The following is an 18,849-nucleotide window of genomic DNA, read 5'->3' as shown; positions in this document are numbered from 1 at the left end:
AAAAAAAAAAAAAAACTACAGATGCTTCACTGAGTTGAACACTGTGAACATGTGAACACGATTTACAACATGAATGAGGAGGATGGTGGAAGGTGGTCCATGGGAACAGATGCAGCTTCTGCAGGAGATTGGGCTGACTAAGCAAGTTTAGGGGGGAAGGAGATACTGAAGAATGGAGTATGATTTTAAGGCTGCCTTTAGGAACTGGATGGAATGTGAGTGAGCCCTTGGGGAGAAGCTTTGTGGGTAAGGGTGTAGAGATGAGTCCCCAAGCTCACCCCTATGTGCAAAGTATCAACAGCCTCAGTGTTGCCACAGGTCATTCCTCTCCAGATTACAAGGCAGGGGGTGGGGAGATCTTGCTGGGCTCTTTCAGATAGTTATCCAAGATTTCCCTTCTCATGACCCTCTTTTCCTCATGCCGATTTCCATATAGGGATAAAATGCCTCATTATTCCCACATAACACATCCTCACAAGATCTCCAGAATGAGAGAGCTGTCTTTCTGGACTCACTATGTAGGAATCTGGCCTTCTGGAGGACTTAAGCAGAAAATACACACCAACTTCTTTGATATCATGATGGTGATATCAGAAAGGTAATTGTCTGATTTCTTGGGTGAAACACAAAGCTCATCCCTGGAATTGGAGCTGGGGTCAATCACGTGTTGACATGTATTGGAGATGGGGGCCCAGATAGGAGAGGGAAAGGTCAAAATATTTGCTCAAGGGTCCTCACCATAGACATCACTCATCACTCCACCAATGATGCCGTCCACCCTCATCACTTGTTCATGTTAGTATTATGCACTGAGAACTACCCAGGGGACAGGGACCATGGGTTGCTTTCTCATAAAGTTGTATTTCCTACACCCAGACATTTCTAATCTCTTTTAAAACATAAGACATCTCATGAGCATCTCTTACATCTATCCCCCTATCAGATGAGGACCATTCTCAGAGGTCCAGCACAGACCACTCTTGACACATACTCCATGAAGGGTCCCCTTCTTCTGCCATCCCAGTAAGTGATCTTCCAGGTCACCTCAGAGTCATTGATGAGCATCTACACCTCACAGGAGGTGCTCTCATACTCACCATCTTCTATGTCCTGGGAGTAGAAATCAGAGTTAGCCTGACTCAAAGAGCCATATATCTGAGTCTCATACAAATAGACAATGGACAAGTGTGAAATATTGAACTCATATATTAGTGAAGATACCAATAAAATGGTGATGCTTAAAAAGCAGGTAAAAAATCAAAGTATGTGCAGTTCACCAAGGAAATAGGTTTTGAAGAAATATTTTGTTATGTTGGAGATACACTGCTAATTTTAACAAGTGAGAAATCACATAAGAGGAAAAAAAACGTTTTTCCTCCATGGATAGGGACATGTCTTCATGGGGGCAAGTCAGTGCTCTTCACTTAATTCTGACCTAAAAGGAATCTGTGTAGAGACACAACCACAGCTCTGACCCATAAACAACCAAGAGAGCCATAGATAAACTCATCCTGAAGAGTCTGAGTAGAACATGCAGTCTTCCCTGAGGTGATGAGGTGACATAGGGAACACATAGAGTCAGGAAGTTGAGGATATCATTTGCATGGATTGGCCCTAATGCAGGGGACAGTGGGCAGAGGAGTGAGGAGGCAGAAGCTATGTTTGATGGGCTCTGGTCCCCTGTCATACAATGGTGTGTCTGAGGCTGGACACCAGGGGATGCTCAGGGCCCATTTATGAGGGTTCACAGTGAGTGATCAGAACTGGGACCTGCCACCTGGCACTGCTTGTGACTTCAACTCAGGGTTCACATCTGTGACCACCCAGCCCACATCTTCAGGCAGAGGAACCTGACTCAAGGCCATTGAGGAGTCAGAAAGATGAGGATCTCATTTGCATGGATAGGCCCTCCCTCTCCCATAGAATGAAGAGGGGTACAGATTAGGGGAGGCTCTGTTCAGTTCTAGGGCCACAGAAGGCTGGACCTGCAATGACTTCCATCATGGTCTGGTGCCCTCTCCTCTTCACCCTCCTGGCTCACTGCACAGATGACTGGATGTGGGGACAGGGGAAGGGACCCTGGGAAGACATATGTTGTCCTAATTCCTCCTCTTGTCTCTATACTCCAGCATCATTCTCTCTGTATCTCTCCCCCTTGCAGGGTCCTGGGCCCAGTCTGTGTTGACTCAGCCACCTTCCGTGTCTGGGTCCCTGGGCCAGACAGTCACCATCTCCTGCACTGGAAGCAACTCCAACATTGGAAATTATGCTCTTGCCTGGTATCAACAACTCCCAGGCACACCCCCTAAAACTGTTATCTATTGGGATGATAGCAGACCCTCTGGGATCCCCATTCGATTCTCTGGCTCCAAGTCTGGCATCTCAGGCACCCTGACCATCACTGGACTCCAGGCTGAGGATGAGGCTGAGTATTACTGCTCAGCATGGGACAATAGTCTCAGGGCTCACACAGTGCTCCAGACCTGTGGGGAAGTGAGACAAAAACCTGCCCTCCTCACAGTGATGGGGTTACCTTATGCAGACACCACCTTCTGCTGTGACCACTGCTTCCCTTTTTGTTTGATGTAAAACTGGGGTCTGAAACCCACCCCTGTGAACTTTCTTTAGTATGTATCCTCATCTTCTCAGTTCTGTTGCTGAACCCTGTCCATGTAGACATCTGTTTCATGCAAACTGAACCTTAATTTCTGGATGCTGGGGCAGGTTACTCCAGGAAGACTCCCTGAAGATTATGCTAATGATTGAGGGCTGCCATAGTGTAAAACCACAGCCTAGATGGCTAAATCAATGTATCATTATTTTCTCACAGTTCTGGACCCTGATTGTCCAAATTCAAGGTGTTATCAGTTTTGATTTTTTTTTTTTTTGAGATCCTCTCTTTGGTTTGCAGATAGTCAAGTGTTTTTGGGTCCTCACGTGGCCTTTCCTCTGCATGCTCAAATCTAGAGTCTCTACCTCTTTTTATAAAGACACCAGCCCTATTTCTTCGGATAGCAACTTTATGACCTCATTTACCCATAATTACATCCTTCAGTGCCTTATCTCCAAACATGACAATATGAGTTAGAATTTCCATATCAGATTTTGAGAAGACACAGTTCAGTCCATATCAAGGGGTGAGGACAGACACCAGGACCACAGAGTCCACCTGTGCCTACCTCAGGATACTCAAATGTCCAGATCCCTCACTATATTCCAGACTTGGGTCTAGGAGCTCATCTCACAGTGCAGGAAATACAGGGTGGGTCTCTATGCTCAGAGGAATTACCTAGGGGAAGAGAGAGGACACACAAGCAAAATATATTGTGTCTCAAACTGACTTCCCACATGGGGATGAAATGTCTCTGCAGTCCCAGATAACAACCACAGAACAAAGCTTCTGGATGAGAGGAACTGGCCCTCCCCTGCTTTCAGGATGACCGGACCAGATCACTCCACTATCTTCCTTGACAATATGGTGACCAGGGAGAGGATTGTCTGATTGGTTTGGTTTGGGTAATACAGGACATGTTTTGTTGACTAACCATGTAGCTGAGAGACTTGGGGTCCAAATAGGAGAGGAAAATGATGGAAGTTTCACCAAATAGCTTCTCACCATCTGCATTCTCTTCCCTTCACCTTTCTTCTTTTTTTTCAGACAAATTAGATTTTATTTATTTTTTTTATTGTATTTTGTTCACCCTCTTTGAAATTAAGGTTGGGATATAGGCTGTGGACTCTGGTATCTGGAGTACAGGAAACAGGCCTGGCTGTTCCCACTCCTTAAAACTACACATTGTTTCCCTGAGCAGTCTGTTGTCTCTGCACCCATTCAATATCAGGGCAAGACACCCTTACTTCCAAGCACAATGTGCTGATCAGAAGTTAAGGCAGTCTCATGAGGGGTAGAAAGCAGAAAAAATGTTGCTCATAGGATGGCCTCCTAAGTTCCCAGAAACTTCAGTGTGGCCACTTCCAAACACACCACACCTGGCTCCTCTCCTCCACCAGTCCCTCTGTCAGGTGAGGACCAGACTCAGGTACAAGTACAGAAACCACTTCTTTTGTCCACACACTTCATACAGGCCTCCACCTGCTCCCAGGCTCCCTCGGTCACCTCTGTGTCATTGCTGAGTTTCCCAAACTCATAGAGTCCTGGTTACAGTGATTGAAATCACAGTCTTTCTGACACTGATTCCACTATGACTTTGCCCCTCTGGGACACAAAGCCAACTATTAAGAGTTACAATTGAACTCTCCTAGTTTTTCCCCACCTTGGGCTCACCTTGTCGGTATCTTTCCAGAATGCTCCCTTTTAATTAATGGTACGTTATGGGGTGCCTGGGTGGTTCAGTGGGTTAAGCCACTGCCTTCGGCTCAGGTCATGATCCCAGGTCCTGGGTTCAAGCCCCGCATCAGGCTTTCTGCTCGGCAGGGAGCCTGCTTCCTCCTCTCTCTCTGCCTGCCTCTCTGCCTACTTGTGATTTCTCTCTGTCAAATAAATAAATAAAATCTTTAAAAAAATAATTAATGGTACGTTATATCTTCAGGTTTTGTGTCATTTATTTTTCCCAGTTCTAGTCTCTTCCTTATATTTTCAAACCCTTTCCACCAATCAGATCATGATCCCAAACAATCACCTCCTGTCCATTGCCACACTATAAGCATATGTGGTGTGGATTTCAGGGAAAAAGTTTACTTTCTAGGAATCACTCCAGGACCTAAGAAAAGTCATTCTGAGGTTAAATATTTCAGAGTCAGACAAAACAGTGTGACTAGACAGGGTAGACTGAGTAGAAAGATCCCTGGGACATTTCAGTCAATATCCTCCAAATGTGACTGATTGTAATTTTCAAAGTATTGCAATCATGACTCTCTTATAAATAGAGTATCAACATGGGTCACAAAATTTGACTCCTATTTTACCTATGGAGCCAGAAAAATGGTAAAGTATTTTAAAAATTATTTTTTAAATACAGTAATTAGATTCCCCCAAGATAAGTCAAAATAAGGGCAATTTCTGTGTTGAAGATGAGCTCTTTCACGTTTTAAAGGGTCGTAAATTATGAGCTTTGCACTTGATGGAAGGAGCATTGGGTGTTGAATGTAAGTGATGAATCATGAAACTCTATCTCTGAAACTAATAAAAAGTAAAATAAATAAAAATAATAAAATTTATAAATAAATTAAAAATAAAATTAAAAAAAAATGAACTTTGGATTTATCTCCTCCTGTAAGAAAAATCAGCATTATTTCTTCATGTGAAATGTTAAAGGAGGCCATCTAGACGTTAGAATGCCCCATGTTAGACTGCCCATCTGATCTCCTCCAAAGAGAAACTATTTTCCCTCCATCCTCATGCCCCTAGCCTTCCCTGCTCCCCCTTTGCCACATAGCTCTGGCCTGACTTCCTTTCCAGGAGCCTCCAGACATCATGCTGATCCAGTGAGCAAGCCCATTGACCCAACCAACCAAAGCCCACCTTGCTGGGCTCCTCGGGCCCTTCTCTGCCTGAGTCTCCTGTTTCTGAATTCTCATGCCCTTATTGCTGAGGTTCCTCTTCCCCTGGGTCATGTTATTCATCTCTGTCTCTCTCTGTTTATACCCACCAAGTGGACTCTTCATCTAAACCAAAGGGACCTTTGAGTCATGTTCTTGCCCCCTTTTCTCTCCTGCTGTCTCAGGTTCCCTTTTCCTGGGATCCCATCTGGCTCCATACCCTGATCCATGGGTGCAGCAGTGTAGTCTCTGGTCTCTCTGCATCCAGTGGTGAAGGCGAGGTAGGGAGGTCCCTATTTGCCTCCCCCACTCTTGCTTCTTCTTCAATGGAAGGTCCATGAGGCAGGGGGTGAAGCTGTCAGGCTCAGAGTGACTTCCACTGACAACCACTGCAGCCAGCACCAGGCAGGGGTTGAATAAATAGTTACCATTGAAGACATTCCTCTCACCACTCAGGCCACATGACGCTGGGCCAGGATGGGGACCTGAACGGGGGAGAGTCAGCTGTGTACATGCTTCTTTCTCTGCCTGGACACTGAGAGGAAAGAATCCAACTCCACTCCCAGACCTCTGAGCTATGATGATTTGTTTGCCCAGGGACCAAAAGGGGGCACTGTTGGCCTGTTCTGTGGTCCTTACACAGCTGCTCAGTGAGGACCATTCAACCAAAGGAGCCTGTATTTGGAGGCTGGGCCCTTTGCTTCCTGATGAGGACTCAGTGACTGTAACATCTCTGGCCTTGCTGAGTCCCCTGAGTAGGGACCTGTGTGTGATCTCAGCAGTGTCCCCAGGGCTGAAGCCAACTACTATCATTCTCAGTGTGTGGTGTGAGTTGAGCTCCAGCACCAGGGATCAAGGAGGGGCTGGGCAGTCATTGGATGGACCCCATGTGCATGGACAGCCCCTCCTGTGACAGAGGATTGAGGAGGAAAGGAGACCAGGGATAGCCCACCCAACTGTGGGGACTGGAGCTTGTGTCACCATGCCCTGCATTTTTAGCGCTTTGTCCTAATCTGTCACTGCACAAGTATGGATTGGCCTCAGGGACACAGACCAACCTATCGGCTTATGTCAGCCACTCTGGCTTAGAAGTTTGGATAAATTTAATCTGGTCCCTGATGAATCACCCTTAAATGTGTTTGCAGGTTCCATGTCCCAGTCTATGCTGACTCAGCCGCCCTCTCTCTCTCTGCATCCCTGGGGTTATCAGCCAGATTCACCTGCACCATGAACAGTGTGGGGACTTCTGCCTTACCCTGGTTCCAGCAGCAGGCAGGAAGCCCTCCTGAGCATCTGCTGAGGTGATACTCAGACTCAGCATTTCTCTGGGATCCCCAGCCACATCTCTGGCTCCAAAGATGCCTTGGTCAATGCAGGGCTTTTGCTCATCTCTGGGCTGCAGCCTGGGGATGAGGCTGCGGATTACTGTACTACAGCCCCCTGAAGTGGGAGCAGCTTTCATTACTCACAGTGTCTCACATAATGAGGAAGTTGGTCAAAAACCTCTGGACCCAATAATCTTGTTTTTGATACTCTTTTCAGTAAAGAAACTTACCTGAAGAGACATAGCAGGGTTGTCTCTTCTGCATGATGATCTATCATTCAGCAGGGAAAGAGAGTGTAATATAATGCATGTAGAGTGGACAAATGGGGAGATCCCAGGAAGACACAGACAGTTGATGTATCAGACCTTAACTGTACATCATCACTCAATCTGGAGAAGATGAACAGGAATAAGTACTGTGTCTACAACTGAACATGCACAATACAGAATCATTCATCCACAATCAGTTTCACTATCTCATTCCATAAAGTGTGACCAAGTGTCACTGCTGATGTATCCACAGCTGATACACTGATGATAACCCTGGTCACAGACACACTCTTCTCCCTCTGAACCAGCTACACGTGAACTTGGACCAGATCCTACAGACTCTCCCTAACAACCCCCACATACCCTCCTGCTCTTCTCCTCTCTGCTCCTGCATCCCTCAGGCTTCAGTCTCTCCCTCTGGTTCTTCAGTCTGAACTAAATCTCCATGTCAGGGTTTCAGGGAAAACTGAAATGATTGTGTTATAGATTCCATTCTCCAGGGTCCATATCTAGGGAGAAGAATAACCAGAAAAATATTCTACATGGAACCCTTCATATTCTTCATCTTGTTTCTGTCACTCAAGAGGACCTTTACTTCTAATCCAGAAAATGGTAAAAGGGTCTGCTCTCAAATTAGTCATCACTGCCTAAATAAATCCTTCCCCATGGAGAACATAGGGCCCCAGGCTCAGTGTTGGTCCCCTGGAGCCTAAGGCACATGTTAATATGGGACACAATCCCCTGTTTTCTCAAGGCTGGGCTGTCACTCACTCAGTCATCCCCCTGACACCTTGAAAGAGGCTGGACTTCTGCTGAGAGAATCCTCCATTCTGACAATGGGCCACAGGGCTCTGATATCAGGGACATGGTTCTTCTTATCTCCAGCTCTCCTCCACTTGGATATGGGAACTTGGACAGAAACTTCCAGTCTAGTTGATCATGGGTAATAGAACTTCATTTGTCATGGGTGGCTGAGTGAGCAATTGTTTTGTCCTGAACATGCTGAACTCAAGGCACAGGGACTACAGTTATGTGCTCCCCTGTGTCCAGTCTGATCCCAAATCTTCCCTTCCTGGAGGCTCTGTCTGTGTTTGATAATTCTGTCTCTGAGATGGCTCTGAAGTTTATAGAAATAGTTTCTTCTTGGGATTCACAGTGCACCACATCAGCTTTTTTGTTGCAGGACCAGATTTTAGGAACAAGTTTATAGGTTCCTACTCAAGTGAAAACAGAAGGCAATTATTTCCCCCTTTTTCCCCATCCATGCTTTTAACCATAAATTCCATCCATTTTCTCTCTGTGACAAATAGAGATCTGACAAAAGTACACTAGTCATTGTACTTGCACATCTCATTGTCATTGCCGCTGAGTTTAAATCAATCTGACTGAGTTAAATTTGGATAAACTAACCTGCATTCATTTCAAGTGTACAGCTGGCAAAGTGGTTACTAATAAATAAAATGTGTCACTGCATCACTGTCACATCAGCAGTGTCACTCCTCCCTTATAGGACCTCCCACAGGTTTGTCCCTTGTACTCTGTGATCAGTGCCACACACACTAACGTGGCACTGACTTGTGTCTGTGCTGGGAGGACAGATCTTAGGAGGGAATCACTGCCCAGAGTGTCTGGAGAATGTTGTTAGGAGCAGGTGGAAACGGTGACAGATGACAAAGATGTTCAGTGAGTATCACCTCTCAGAATGCACGTCACAATTTCTACACACAACCTGGAGACAAATGCTCTCCATCTCCTCCTGCTTGTGTTGGAAACCCCGGAGGAGTCACATAAAAGAAGAGGCTCTGCATCTTCCACCCAAGGGCCCATGAGTCCATGGGGACCTGTCATTGCACTGAACTTCATCCTGATCTAAGGGGAGTTTGTGCAGAGACACTGTTTGAGTTCTGATCCATGAAAGCTATGGACAGACTCACTCTGAGGTTCTGAGTCCAGCATAAAGTCTGTCCTATGATGATGGGAGGCCACATAAGGGGAGGCCTGGCCTGGCTCTAATGCAGTAGACAGTGGTCAGTGTAGTGGGAATGCCACTCTCTGATGAACTCTGGTCAACATGTCACACAAGGATGTGTCTGAGTCTGGACATCAGTGGGTGCTTGTGTCCATTTATCAGGGCTCAGAGGTGATCAGATGTGGGACGGGCCACCTGGCCCTGACTGTGTCTGGGTTCACAGCTGGAACATCCCCACCCCTGGCCCCACACAGACCTTCCTCTGCCCACACCTACGACATCCTCAGGCAGATGGACTTGACCCAGGATGGGAGAGGGTTCAGAGAGTTGGGAGTCTTATTTACATATATGGGCCCGCCCACTCTCACAGGATGAAGAGGGAGAGAGAACTGAAGAGGCTCTGCTCAGCTGTGGGGCCACAGAAGGCAGGATCAGTGATGACTTGCACCATGGCCTGGTCCCCTCTCCTTCTCACGCTCCTTGTTCACTGCACAGGTGACTGGATGTGGGTATAGGGGAAGGGTCCCTAAGGAGGACATATGAGGTCCTATTTCTCTTCTTGTCTGCAGACCACAACATCATCCTCTCTGTGTTTCTTCCTTTTGCAGGGTCCTGGGCCCAGTCTGTGCTGACTCAGCCACCCTCCGTGTCTGGGACCCTGGGTGGGAGGGTCACCATCTCCTGCACTGGAAGCAGCAACAATATTGGAGGTTATGATGTAAGCTGGCAACAACAGCTCCCAGGAACAGCCCCCAGAACCATTATCTATGCTAATACCAATCGACCTTCAGGGGTTCCAGATCGATTCTCTGGCTCCAAGTCTGGCAGCACTGCTACCCTGACCATCACTGGACTCCAGGCTGAGGACGAGGTCGAGTATTACTGTGCAACATGGGACAGTAGTCTCAGAGGTCACACAGTGTCACAGGCCTGTGGGGAAGTGAGACAAAAACCTACTTACCCATTTGCAAAGTGAATGAACACCCCAGAAGCTGCCTGCTTAGTCTCCCCCTGTGATTCTCCTTATTCTTTCATTGACACCCTGGCCCAGGTTGAACCTGGGGCACCCCCTGGGAATGATGGTTGCTTCTCTCCTTTCTGCTCTCACAGTCACTCAGAGGAACCCATTTGTAGACAAAGGGTCTCAAAGGAAATACAAAGTTTTTCCTCATGAGTTGGAACAATTTACTTCTAAGCTAGTGTACATTCATTTATCATCTTCTGATTTTTCAGTAAATGGAACTCTTTCAGGTCATGAGGCCAGCATTGTCCCTCAGCAAGGCTCCTGCTGTAGCTCTCTGTGCAGCTGGAATCATTTCTGGTTTAGCTTTAACCAGATGACCAGTTCTGGTTAGTGTTTGATGTTTGTATGGAATACATAAAAAATGCCAAACTCAAAATTATAAAAGCCAAAGGGGGGAAACACACACACACACAAGAAAACCTTTCAAAGGAAAAAAGCTCACGTGAATGCTTATGGAAACTATTCATAATCTCACCTCAAAGCAGTAAAAAATCTGCATACTAATTTTCATACCAGCTTTTCATAAAATGACCAAGGCTTGAAGTAACAAAGTTGTCCTCCAATATGACGGGATATCAGTCAGAACGTAAAGGAAATATGCTCTCAATTCTGAAAATATGCATGAATTTTAAAGGTTTTAAAAATTTTAAAGGTTTTAAAAAATTTTAAATTTTTTAGGAAAGAAGAACATCTAAAAGGCTGCATTATGTATAATTGTGGTTGTATCACATTTTGGATAAAGCAGAAATCCAGAGGCAGTAAAGAAGCCAGGGATTGACAGGAGGTGAGGATGGAGGAGGAGGGTGCATATGTGAAGCAGCGACTGTATTTATGGTGGTTTCACTCTTGTGCAGGGCACTGTGATGGTGGCCACACTGTGTGGCTGGGTTGTCACAGCCCAGTAAACTCTACAGCATAGCAAAAGCATCTTAGTGCATGCGTAGAAACTCATTTAGGAGTCTGGGGTCCATGACAGAGGGCACAGCGCGACTTCATCCCGTCCTCTAAAAATATATGAACTTGCCTCCCTGAAGAGGGAGGGAAGCCAGGTGTGGACCTGAGTAGTTTGAAAGGTGTTTTTCCAAAGGGGAAAAGAAACTTCACATAAGCCTCTTATTCCCACTGACAGAGCTGTGTCCCATGGGTTAGTAGTCAGTAATGTGATGTTTCTAGCTGTGCCTGGAATTGAACAAATAAGTCAATAATTACAGATGGTGGAAGCCAGTGTTCTCCCTTCAGTAACAGAAGTTCATGTTTTGTGCAGGTTTCAGCCTCTCCATAACCAGTGTTGTGGTTGGACCCGCTCTTGTGGTCCTTGTTATGACTGCAAGACACCCTTCTGCTATAACACAGGAAACTTTGAAAAATGAAGGTGTATTATTTACAAGACCTGGAAATTATACAACACAGCTGGTGCCACAGAGGTCATGGGAGGACAAAGCGAGCCTGTGCCTTCCCCACCAGGAGTGTGGTTAGAGACCCAGGTGACAGAGGAACGACCTGGGGTGAGACACAGAGTTCAAGACACAGAGAGACAGAGAGACACCAAACCTCTAGGGACCCACACTGTAGTCCTTGGGTGAAAGTTCACTGATCTCTTTGTCTTTCTGCTCCCAGCCCTGGGGATAGTGCTGACATCCTGCCTCACTCTAATAATGGAGAAACATGGAGCCATGGAGGCAGTTGGAGACAGCTCTTGGGGAGGAGACACAGCGGAGGATTCTGAGTCAAGAGAGGCCATGAAGCTGCAGCCTAAGGAAGGCTGAGTGTACCTGTCTTCTATGGAGACTGGGCAGGGGAACCATACACTGGAGGCAAGCGTGGGGGACTCTGCTCTGGGCTCTTGTTCCCTTATGTCTGTCAGCGGGGACCATGGTTGAGGGCAGCATGGGCACTGTGATCCTGTCCCTGGGTCCATCATGTGATGGCAGTTATGGAAATTGCTCCTGCTTGAGTCTGGGCCCAAGGCCAGCTGCTTTCATCTCAGGACCTCTAGGGCTCATCTGGGTCCTCAGAGTCCCCTCCCCATGACAGACACCAAAAAGAAGAAGTAGGGGTGCAGACTAGTGACCAGAATTCAGTGCCCCTCCCCCTGGGGACTGAAGGGGATGAGAGAGAGTCTGTAGCTCTGCCTCCCCGTGACTGAAGTTCCTGCGGATGTGCAGGTAGGGTGAGAAGTTGGGTTCTTCTTTGTTCCCATTTCTTCATGATGCCCACTGTCCCAGGCACTTCAGCTTGACCTTGGACATTCACACTCATTCTTCTAAATGACTCCTCCTGCCCCTGGCATGTGAAGGTCTGCAAACATCACCACCAAACTCATCTTCATTGTCTTCAGCCTTCCCAGGAACATTTATGTGGGAAAGTCAAAGAGGGGTTAGTCTTATCTTATTCTTTCACCCAGCTCACCACTTGAGAGCCTGAGCAGAAGGTAGGACGTCTCTAACACACATGCTGCAGGAATGATGAAGGGACTGAATATGGGATCCAGCCTGGACTGAGAAACTCTGCTTCCAGAACTCCTGTCACCCACTCTGTACATGGAGGCAGTGTCCGGGTTTCTGTCCCAGGCTCCTGTCCCTCCTATGTGTCCACACCTGCTCCAGAGACTGGTCATCCCAGCTGGACACCAGCATCACTGAGGTAATTGCTTACTGCCACTCAAGGTCAGGGTCTACCATTTCTGAACTTTAAATTCTGTATTTCTGCTTGTTTCCCAGATCTTCAACTCTTTCATGAACAGATAAGCATCTTACTATCTAATTTTCCACTGCAGTAAACAGCAGCATCACCCAATGGGTCAGTCAAAGCAGAAACCCCCAGTTCACACTAAACTCTTCCTCCCTCTCTCCCCGAGTTCCTTCTGCTCCACAATCCTGAGCATGTCCTTTGAGCACAGCTGCCTTCATCCCTGCCTCTTGTTTCCTGCATCAGTTGTTCTTCCCAGACCACACAGGGTCTTCAGTCTGTTCAGACTGTTGTGTCCATCCTCCCATTCTGGGTTCACATTGTCACCAGATGGATTTCCTTCTATGAAATTGCTATGTCTCATCCTGGCTTGAGTGTATTCATGGGCTGGTTTGAATTTTCCTTCTATGACTCCATGTGCAGGACATGGTCACTCCTCTCTTGAGATGAACTTGGAAGGCCCTTCCTTGGAGGAGCTCTCTCAATGTCCCAGGAGGTGAGATAATCTCACTCTTTTGTATGATTTCAGTTTTTTGGACATTCCCATCCTCCTGGGAGTGCTTATTTCTTGATGACTTACCCTCATGTTGGAAGCTTCTCAAATTGCAGACATTGTACTCATGTTCTTTCAATCAGACCCAAAATAGTGCTTCGCACAGTTGTTTGGGTCATTGTCGAAGACTGTTAATAGATCTGGATGTCAACCTCAAGACGCTGAGGCTGCTGCAGCCAGGAATGCAACCAGCAGGGGGCGTTGTGAATCTAACTGGGCCCTGCAATGGGACCCTGCCAGCTGGGGGAGCCTCTGGCTTCAGGGCTGGGCAGAGGTTGAGCTCTCTCCTGTGGTCCCTGATGAGATGCACCAGCCTGGTGCCTCAGGGCCTGGTGGAGGCTCCTGTGCACGATTCTGTGGGTGTCCCCACAGTTGCTCCCTCCATCCCCTCCTGGATCCCACTCACAGCAGGCCCTTCCCTGAGACTTCTTGTCCTCAGGTCCTATCTCTGCTACTGAATCACTAATCAAGTGGGGTCTGTGAGGGTCTGGAAGGGGAGACAAATTTGCATTAAGAAGCATTTTCATTTCCCTGGGAGAAGTAGGGAGGATAAGACAAGCCTGTGACAGGCCAGCTTCACTGTGGGTTTCAGAGGCTGTGTCACCATGGCCAGGACTCCTTTCTTCCTCTTGATCTTCTCTCTCTGATCAGGTAGGGCCATCATCTGACTTCTCAGGGAGACTCCCAGATACTATTAATGCCTAAGCATCAGAAACTCCCAGCATAAATGTCCCATCACCAATGAGTGACAGCCTTTGCAGTCTCTCTGTCCCAGCCTGTGCTGATCCAGCCACCCTCCTTCTGGGCATCTCCAGGAACAAAGGTCAGACACATCAGCACCCTGAACAGGGCATCAGTGTTGGCAGCTATATGATGTACTGATACCAGCAGTAGCCAGGGAGCCTTCCCAGGTTTTCCCCGTACTAATAATCAGTCTCAGACAAGCAGTGGGGACATGGACAGAGAGAGAAGATCAAGAGGATGAGAGGAACCAACAAGGGAGAAGACTGATGCTCCCCTCTCTCCCACTTGGAAGGAGTCCTACTCTGGCAGGACTGGGAGCAATGACCTTTCCAAGTGTGTGACTCTCCTCCACTGTGAGCCTTTAACCCCCTGGAGAAACTAGATGCTGGTCTCCCTCAGCCCCTGGGGAAGCCAAGTCATCTCCTCCTTCTTCCTCTGACTAGAACCATCACCAACCCAGAGTGATGCAGGGATTAGACATGGGGGGGTGGTGGCAGAAGCATATTTGCATGAACATATATTCCTAAGAACGAAGGAGAAGAATGACTGAAACTTGGTGTTCCCAGTCCCAGAATGGGCCTCAGGAGGCTGTGGCATTATATTTCCTGCATGGCTCCATGTTCCTTTGCAACATACAATCCGCATGAGATCACTCTGTTACCCAAGTGCAGCTCACTGAAGAGTGCCTTCCCTCACTGCAGGTGGTGTTGCCATCTGAGTCCTACCTGATGTGGGATTCCAGAAGAGTCACCTGCTCTCTCCTTGGCATCTGGAGCAGCAGGAACACCCAACTCAGCACAATTAATATCCCTGTCCAGCTGACTAAATATCAAGTACAGTGGGAACAAGGTTCTTCTGATGGGGAGAAGTGCTGTGGGGTGTCTGGAGAGGAGTAAGGGGGTGGAACTCCCACAAAATGGAAGACACAAGGTGTGTAAAACAGATGACAATTTGCTCAACTCACAAGGACATCTCTGAGCTGACAATTTCCTGACCACTGCCTGGATCAATCTCCTTCTCCTCCTCCTCCTCCTCTTCCTTTTCCTCCTCCTCCTCCTCCTCTCCATCCTCCTCCTCCTCTTCTTCTACTTCTTCTTAAGATTTATTTTTATTTATTTATTTGGAGAGGCCAGAGGCGAGGGCAAACCTGAAGTCAGGGCCTGAGCCAAAATCACACATCACACAGTTAACCGACTAAGATTCACAGGTGTCCCAGTGACTAGGTCAATTTTCTTGCTGGTTCTCTGTGCCTGTCCAGCTTCCTCATGCCCTCAGCCAGTCATTCCACCACATTCTGCAGATTCCTCAGACAACTCACCTCTGGAGAAGCAGGTACTATATGCTGGGAACTTGCAATCAAGTTAGGCAGGAGTCCTTTCTCTACTCCTTAGATACTCCTCCCTCCTCCTATGCTTCCTTGTTTCACCGTCTTCCTGCGCCATGGCATCCCTAAAACTCTGATAGTCTACTCCAAAGAGTAATTGAACAGTCCCTATCCCACTCTATTTCTCAGTGGATGGAGCAGGGGGGGTCCTACCTTCACTTGGAATTCCTTGAGGGACCTCTCTCCCCTTTTGCCAACATTTCAAGTCATAGCTCTTCCCTGGACCATGTTCCTCTCGATCCCTTCCGAGAATTTGTTCCTTATTTCTCTTTCCACCTTCCCCTTCTCATACCTACCCTTGTCCATGACCAGAACCACATATGGGACCCACACGTGGAATCATATTTGGTCACAAACAACTTCCCCATACAGAGAAGATGCATCATCCCATGGGGGCCAATGTTCTGGTGAAGATCCATGTGTCTTCTTGAGTGTCCTCATTCAGTTCCTTCCTCACATGGGGATCTCAGAGGTGGGACAGACACACAGGTCTGGGGGAGAACTGATGGTTTTTTGGCAATCTCCTCACCTAAGCATTCACTTCAATGATCCCCATCCCCTCAACATGAATTACCCTCTAGCAAGCATCCCTGAACTTTGGTCATGCACATGTCAGATCCTACTAATATCTATTTATTTTTTATGTTGGCCAAATTATTAATATTATATGTGAAAATGATACATTGATGAATATCTGGCTCTCATTGCAGAGGATAAATGCACTACAAATTGTATAAATTAAAAAACATAACTGAAAAAGTCTCAGGTTTGGAGTATATGAATCAATGAAATAAAAGTATAATTATCTTCGGATAATTTATACTAAGCATTGTTTATGCTTTTAACTGCACAGTCCCAATGTAACTATAATATTAAATTAGTGCAGTGGAATGAATTTTTCCCTCTATCTTCACATAATCCAACAGTTCAAGGTGGGTGTCAAAGCTTGAAAGGTTATCTTTGGATGTCACTGGCCCTCTCGAAAAAGAGGAGTCTGGGTCCACCGGGATGTTGGTTGGAGATGATGGAGACTGGAGTAGGGAGTGGGGAGCTGGTCAACCAGCAGAGAGGGCCTGGGTATGGGGAGTTTGGTGTCCTCTCCCAGGTAACGCACCTTGAGGAGACAGAGAGCTGGAAGCAGAGCTCTCCTCTCTGTCCTGACAGAATCACTGTTTTAGAAGCACAGAATGGACTCCTTCCTGAGCCTCCCGATTACTTCTTTACCTGCACCAGTCAGAAAATGGTGCTTCCAAAATATGTGTTTCACAAAGAACTACACAAGTTCTAGAACCTATTAATGAGTTATTTCTCAAACTAAAAATTAAAAAAAATAAACTTTATGCATTTCTGATTTATCCATAGGTATTGTAGGCAGTGCAGGTTCAATTTAATTTTTACACTCATCCTGTTCTCAGAATCTGGTTCAGAGTCTGTTTTCAGAGTGATTCAGAGATCACTCATTTCATGCTCACGGATTCAGAGCTTCCTTCTCATAGTCCCGCCTGCTAAATTACATGTTCCTACTCTTCCAAAAGAGAGAACAAGTTCTATTATCACCTATAAGCTGTATCTGTCTAGCATCAACTACAGGAGTTCACGTAGTAAATTCCCTACAACAACCAGGCGATTTTCTCTACATCCACAGCAAAGCCCCCAAGGATATTAAATAACAACATCAACAGCAACAACAACATCATCATCAACAACAACAACAACCAATTCCATTTAAGGTAACATCAAAAAGAATAGAACTTTTAGGAGTCAACTTAACCAAGTAGGGGAAAAGTCCTGTAAACTGAAAAGTGCAAAGGATTGCCGAAAATACTAAGAAGATTTAAGTAAGTGAGAGTAGCCCACATCCATCAGTTGGACGACTTAATATTGTGAACGTGTAATCAACAACACCCAAATCCATCTCCACATTCAATGCTGTCCTTCCATGAGCTTGTTGCCCCCAGTGTAATCCCACAATGTCTACTGCTCACCCCCTGCTTGTTGGAGGGTTTTGAATAAATGTCTGTTCTTTGGATTCAGATATTAGACACTCAATCCCCATGAGTTCCACATTAGTCCATGAGGGTTTTCAGTGTAGGACAGATAGAAGAACCCCTCAACTGATGAGGGCTCCCTTTACAGTAATGTTCAGTGTATACCAATCTTCATACTAATTAAAATTATAAAGTTGATTTAAAAAGTATTAAGTATATAAGAGAGTCAAATATGTAAGCATCTTTCAGGCTAAATTTCAAGGAAACTTTGAACCCAGAAAAGTCAGCAGGAGTAGAAGAACTACTTCCCTGGCACCATTCTGTTCTCATGGCAGAGACTGGCTCATAAGTCCTTGTACTGCAGGCTCAGGGGACCTCACAGGAGAATCTAAACCCACACAACAGCAACAACTGTCAAACTAGATGACGAGTCCGTGTAGAATTACTACAAGATGTGAACCACCTCTAGCAAGCATCCCTGAACTTTGGTCATGCACATGTCAGATCCTACTAATATCTATTTATTTTTTATGTTAGCTTGGTTTTTTTACTTGGTTCAAGATGACAGTAGACTGATTATGACCCAAGCTCCTGGAAGAGGTAAACCCCAATGTCAGGTAATCCTGAAATATCTGCTAACATAAGCAGTGTGCAACACACCATGTATTTAGCCATCCAGAGATCCAGAGATCATTACAGACCTGGGGAAAAACTGTCAGCCCGAAACACCACAGAGGGCACCTCTTCATTCTGCTGCCCTGGGCAGTGGCAACATTCTACATCCAATTACACAAGTCTGGACACCTTTCCAAGAGCACTGGGAGGTGTCAGAGGCCCTGGAGAGCTTGTTGTCTCAGCCCAGCAGGTGCCGCTGTGGGACTTGACTGGTGAGGACAGGCTTCTGGTCCAAGGTAACTAGGGAAATACTCTAATAATTCTTGCACACTTGGCAGGCAGTGTCTTCACTGTTGTGTGACTGCAGCTCCTGTGTCCCCGCAGCAGCATGGGGAATCAGTTCTGACTCACTCCCTCCTTCCTGCCTCACTTTCTACCCCAAGGCATCCTTGCCCAGGCTGGTGCTCAGACTGACACAGAAAGGCCCACGCCTGGAGAAGTTGTATCATGAAAATAACTCACCTGCCATGCTACCTGGGTCTAGAGCAAGACATCCCTGGGCAGGGGAGGGGAAATGCCAACAGTGTGGCCTCAGCCAGCAAAACTCTGGGGCTTCTCTGTCATGCCATGCTTCTTCTATCACCTCCTCCCTCATAGACAAGGAGTCCCCTTTAGGCCTGAAGAGAAAAATATCCTGGGATGGGGGAGGCATTTGCCCTACTTTGCTTCCAAACAAAGCCTCATTCTGCCTGTCACCTTATAACCTCCAGCTTTCCTTCCAGGGCCCTCCC

General features: G+C 46.7%; 1 gene segment (V, D, J or C); it reads left to right on the top strand.

Moving 5' to 3' along the window:
* Positions 1 to 9,408: 9,408 nt before the first annotated feature.
* On the top strand, positions 9,409 to 18,532 carry LOC125081797 (immunoglobulin lambda variable 1-40-like). The segment is given in 3 exon segments: positions 9,409 to 9,557; positions 9,671 to 9,973; positions 18,426 to 18,532. Coding segments are annotated over 3 exon segments (534 nt in total).
* Positions 18,533 to 18,849: the final 317 nt, after the last annotated feature.

The sequence above is a fragment of the Lutra lutra genome, chromosome 12 (assembly GCF_902655055.1).
Source record: "Lutra lutra chromosome 12, mLutLut1.2, whole genome shotgun sequence".
NCBI lineage: Eukaryota > Metazoa > Chordata > Mammalia > Carnivora > Mustelidae > Lutra > Lutra lutra.
Note: the sequence above shows the minus strand (reverse complement) of the source record. Positions and strands in the feature narration are given on the sequence as shown.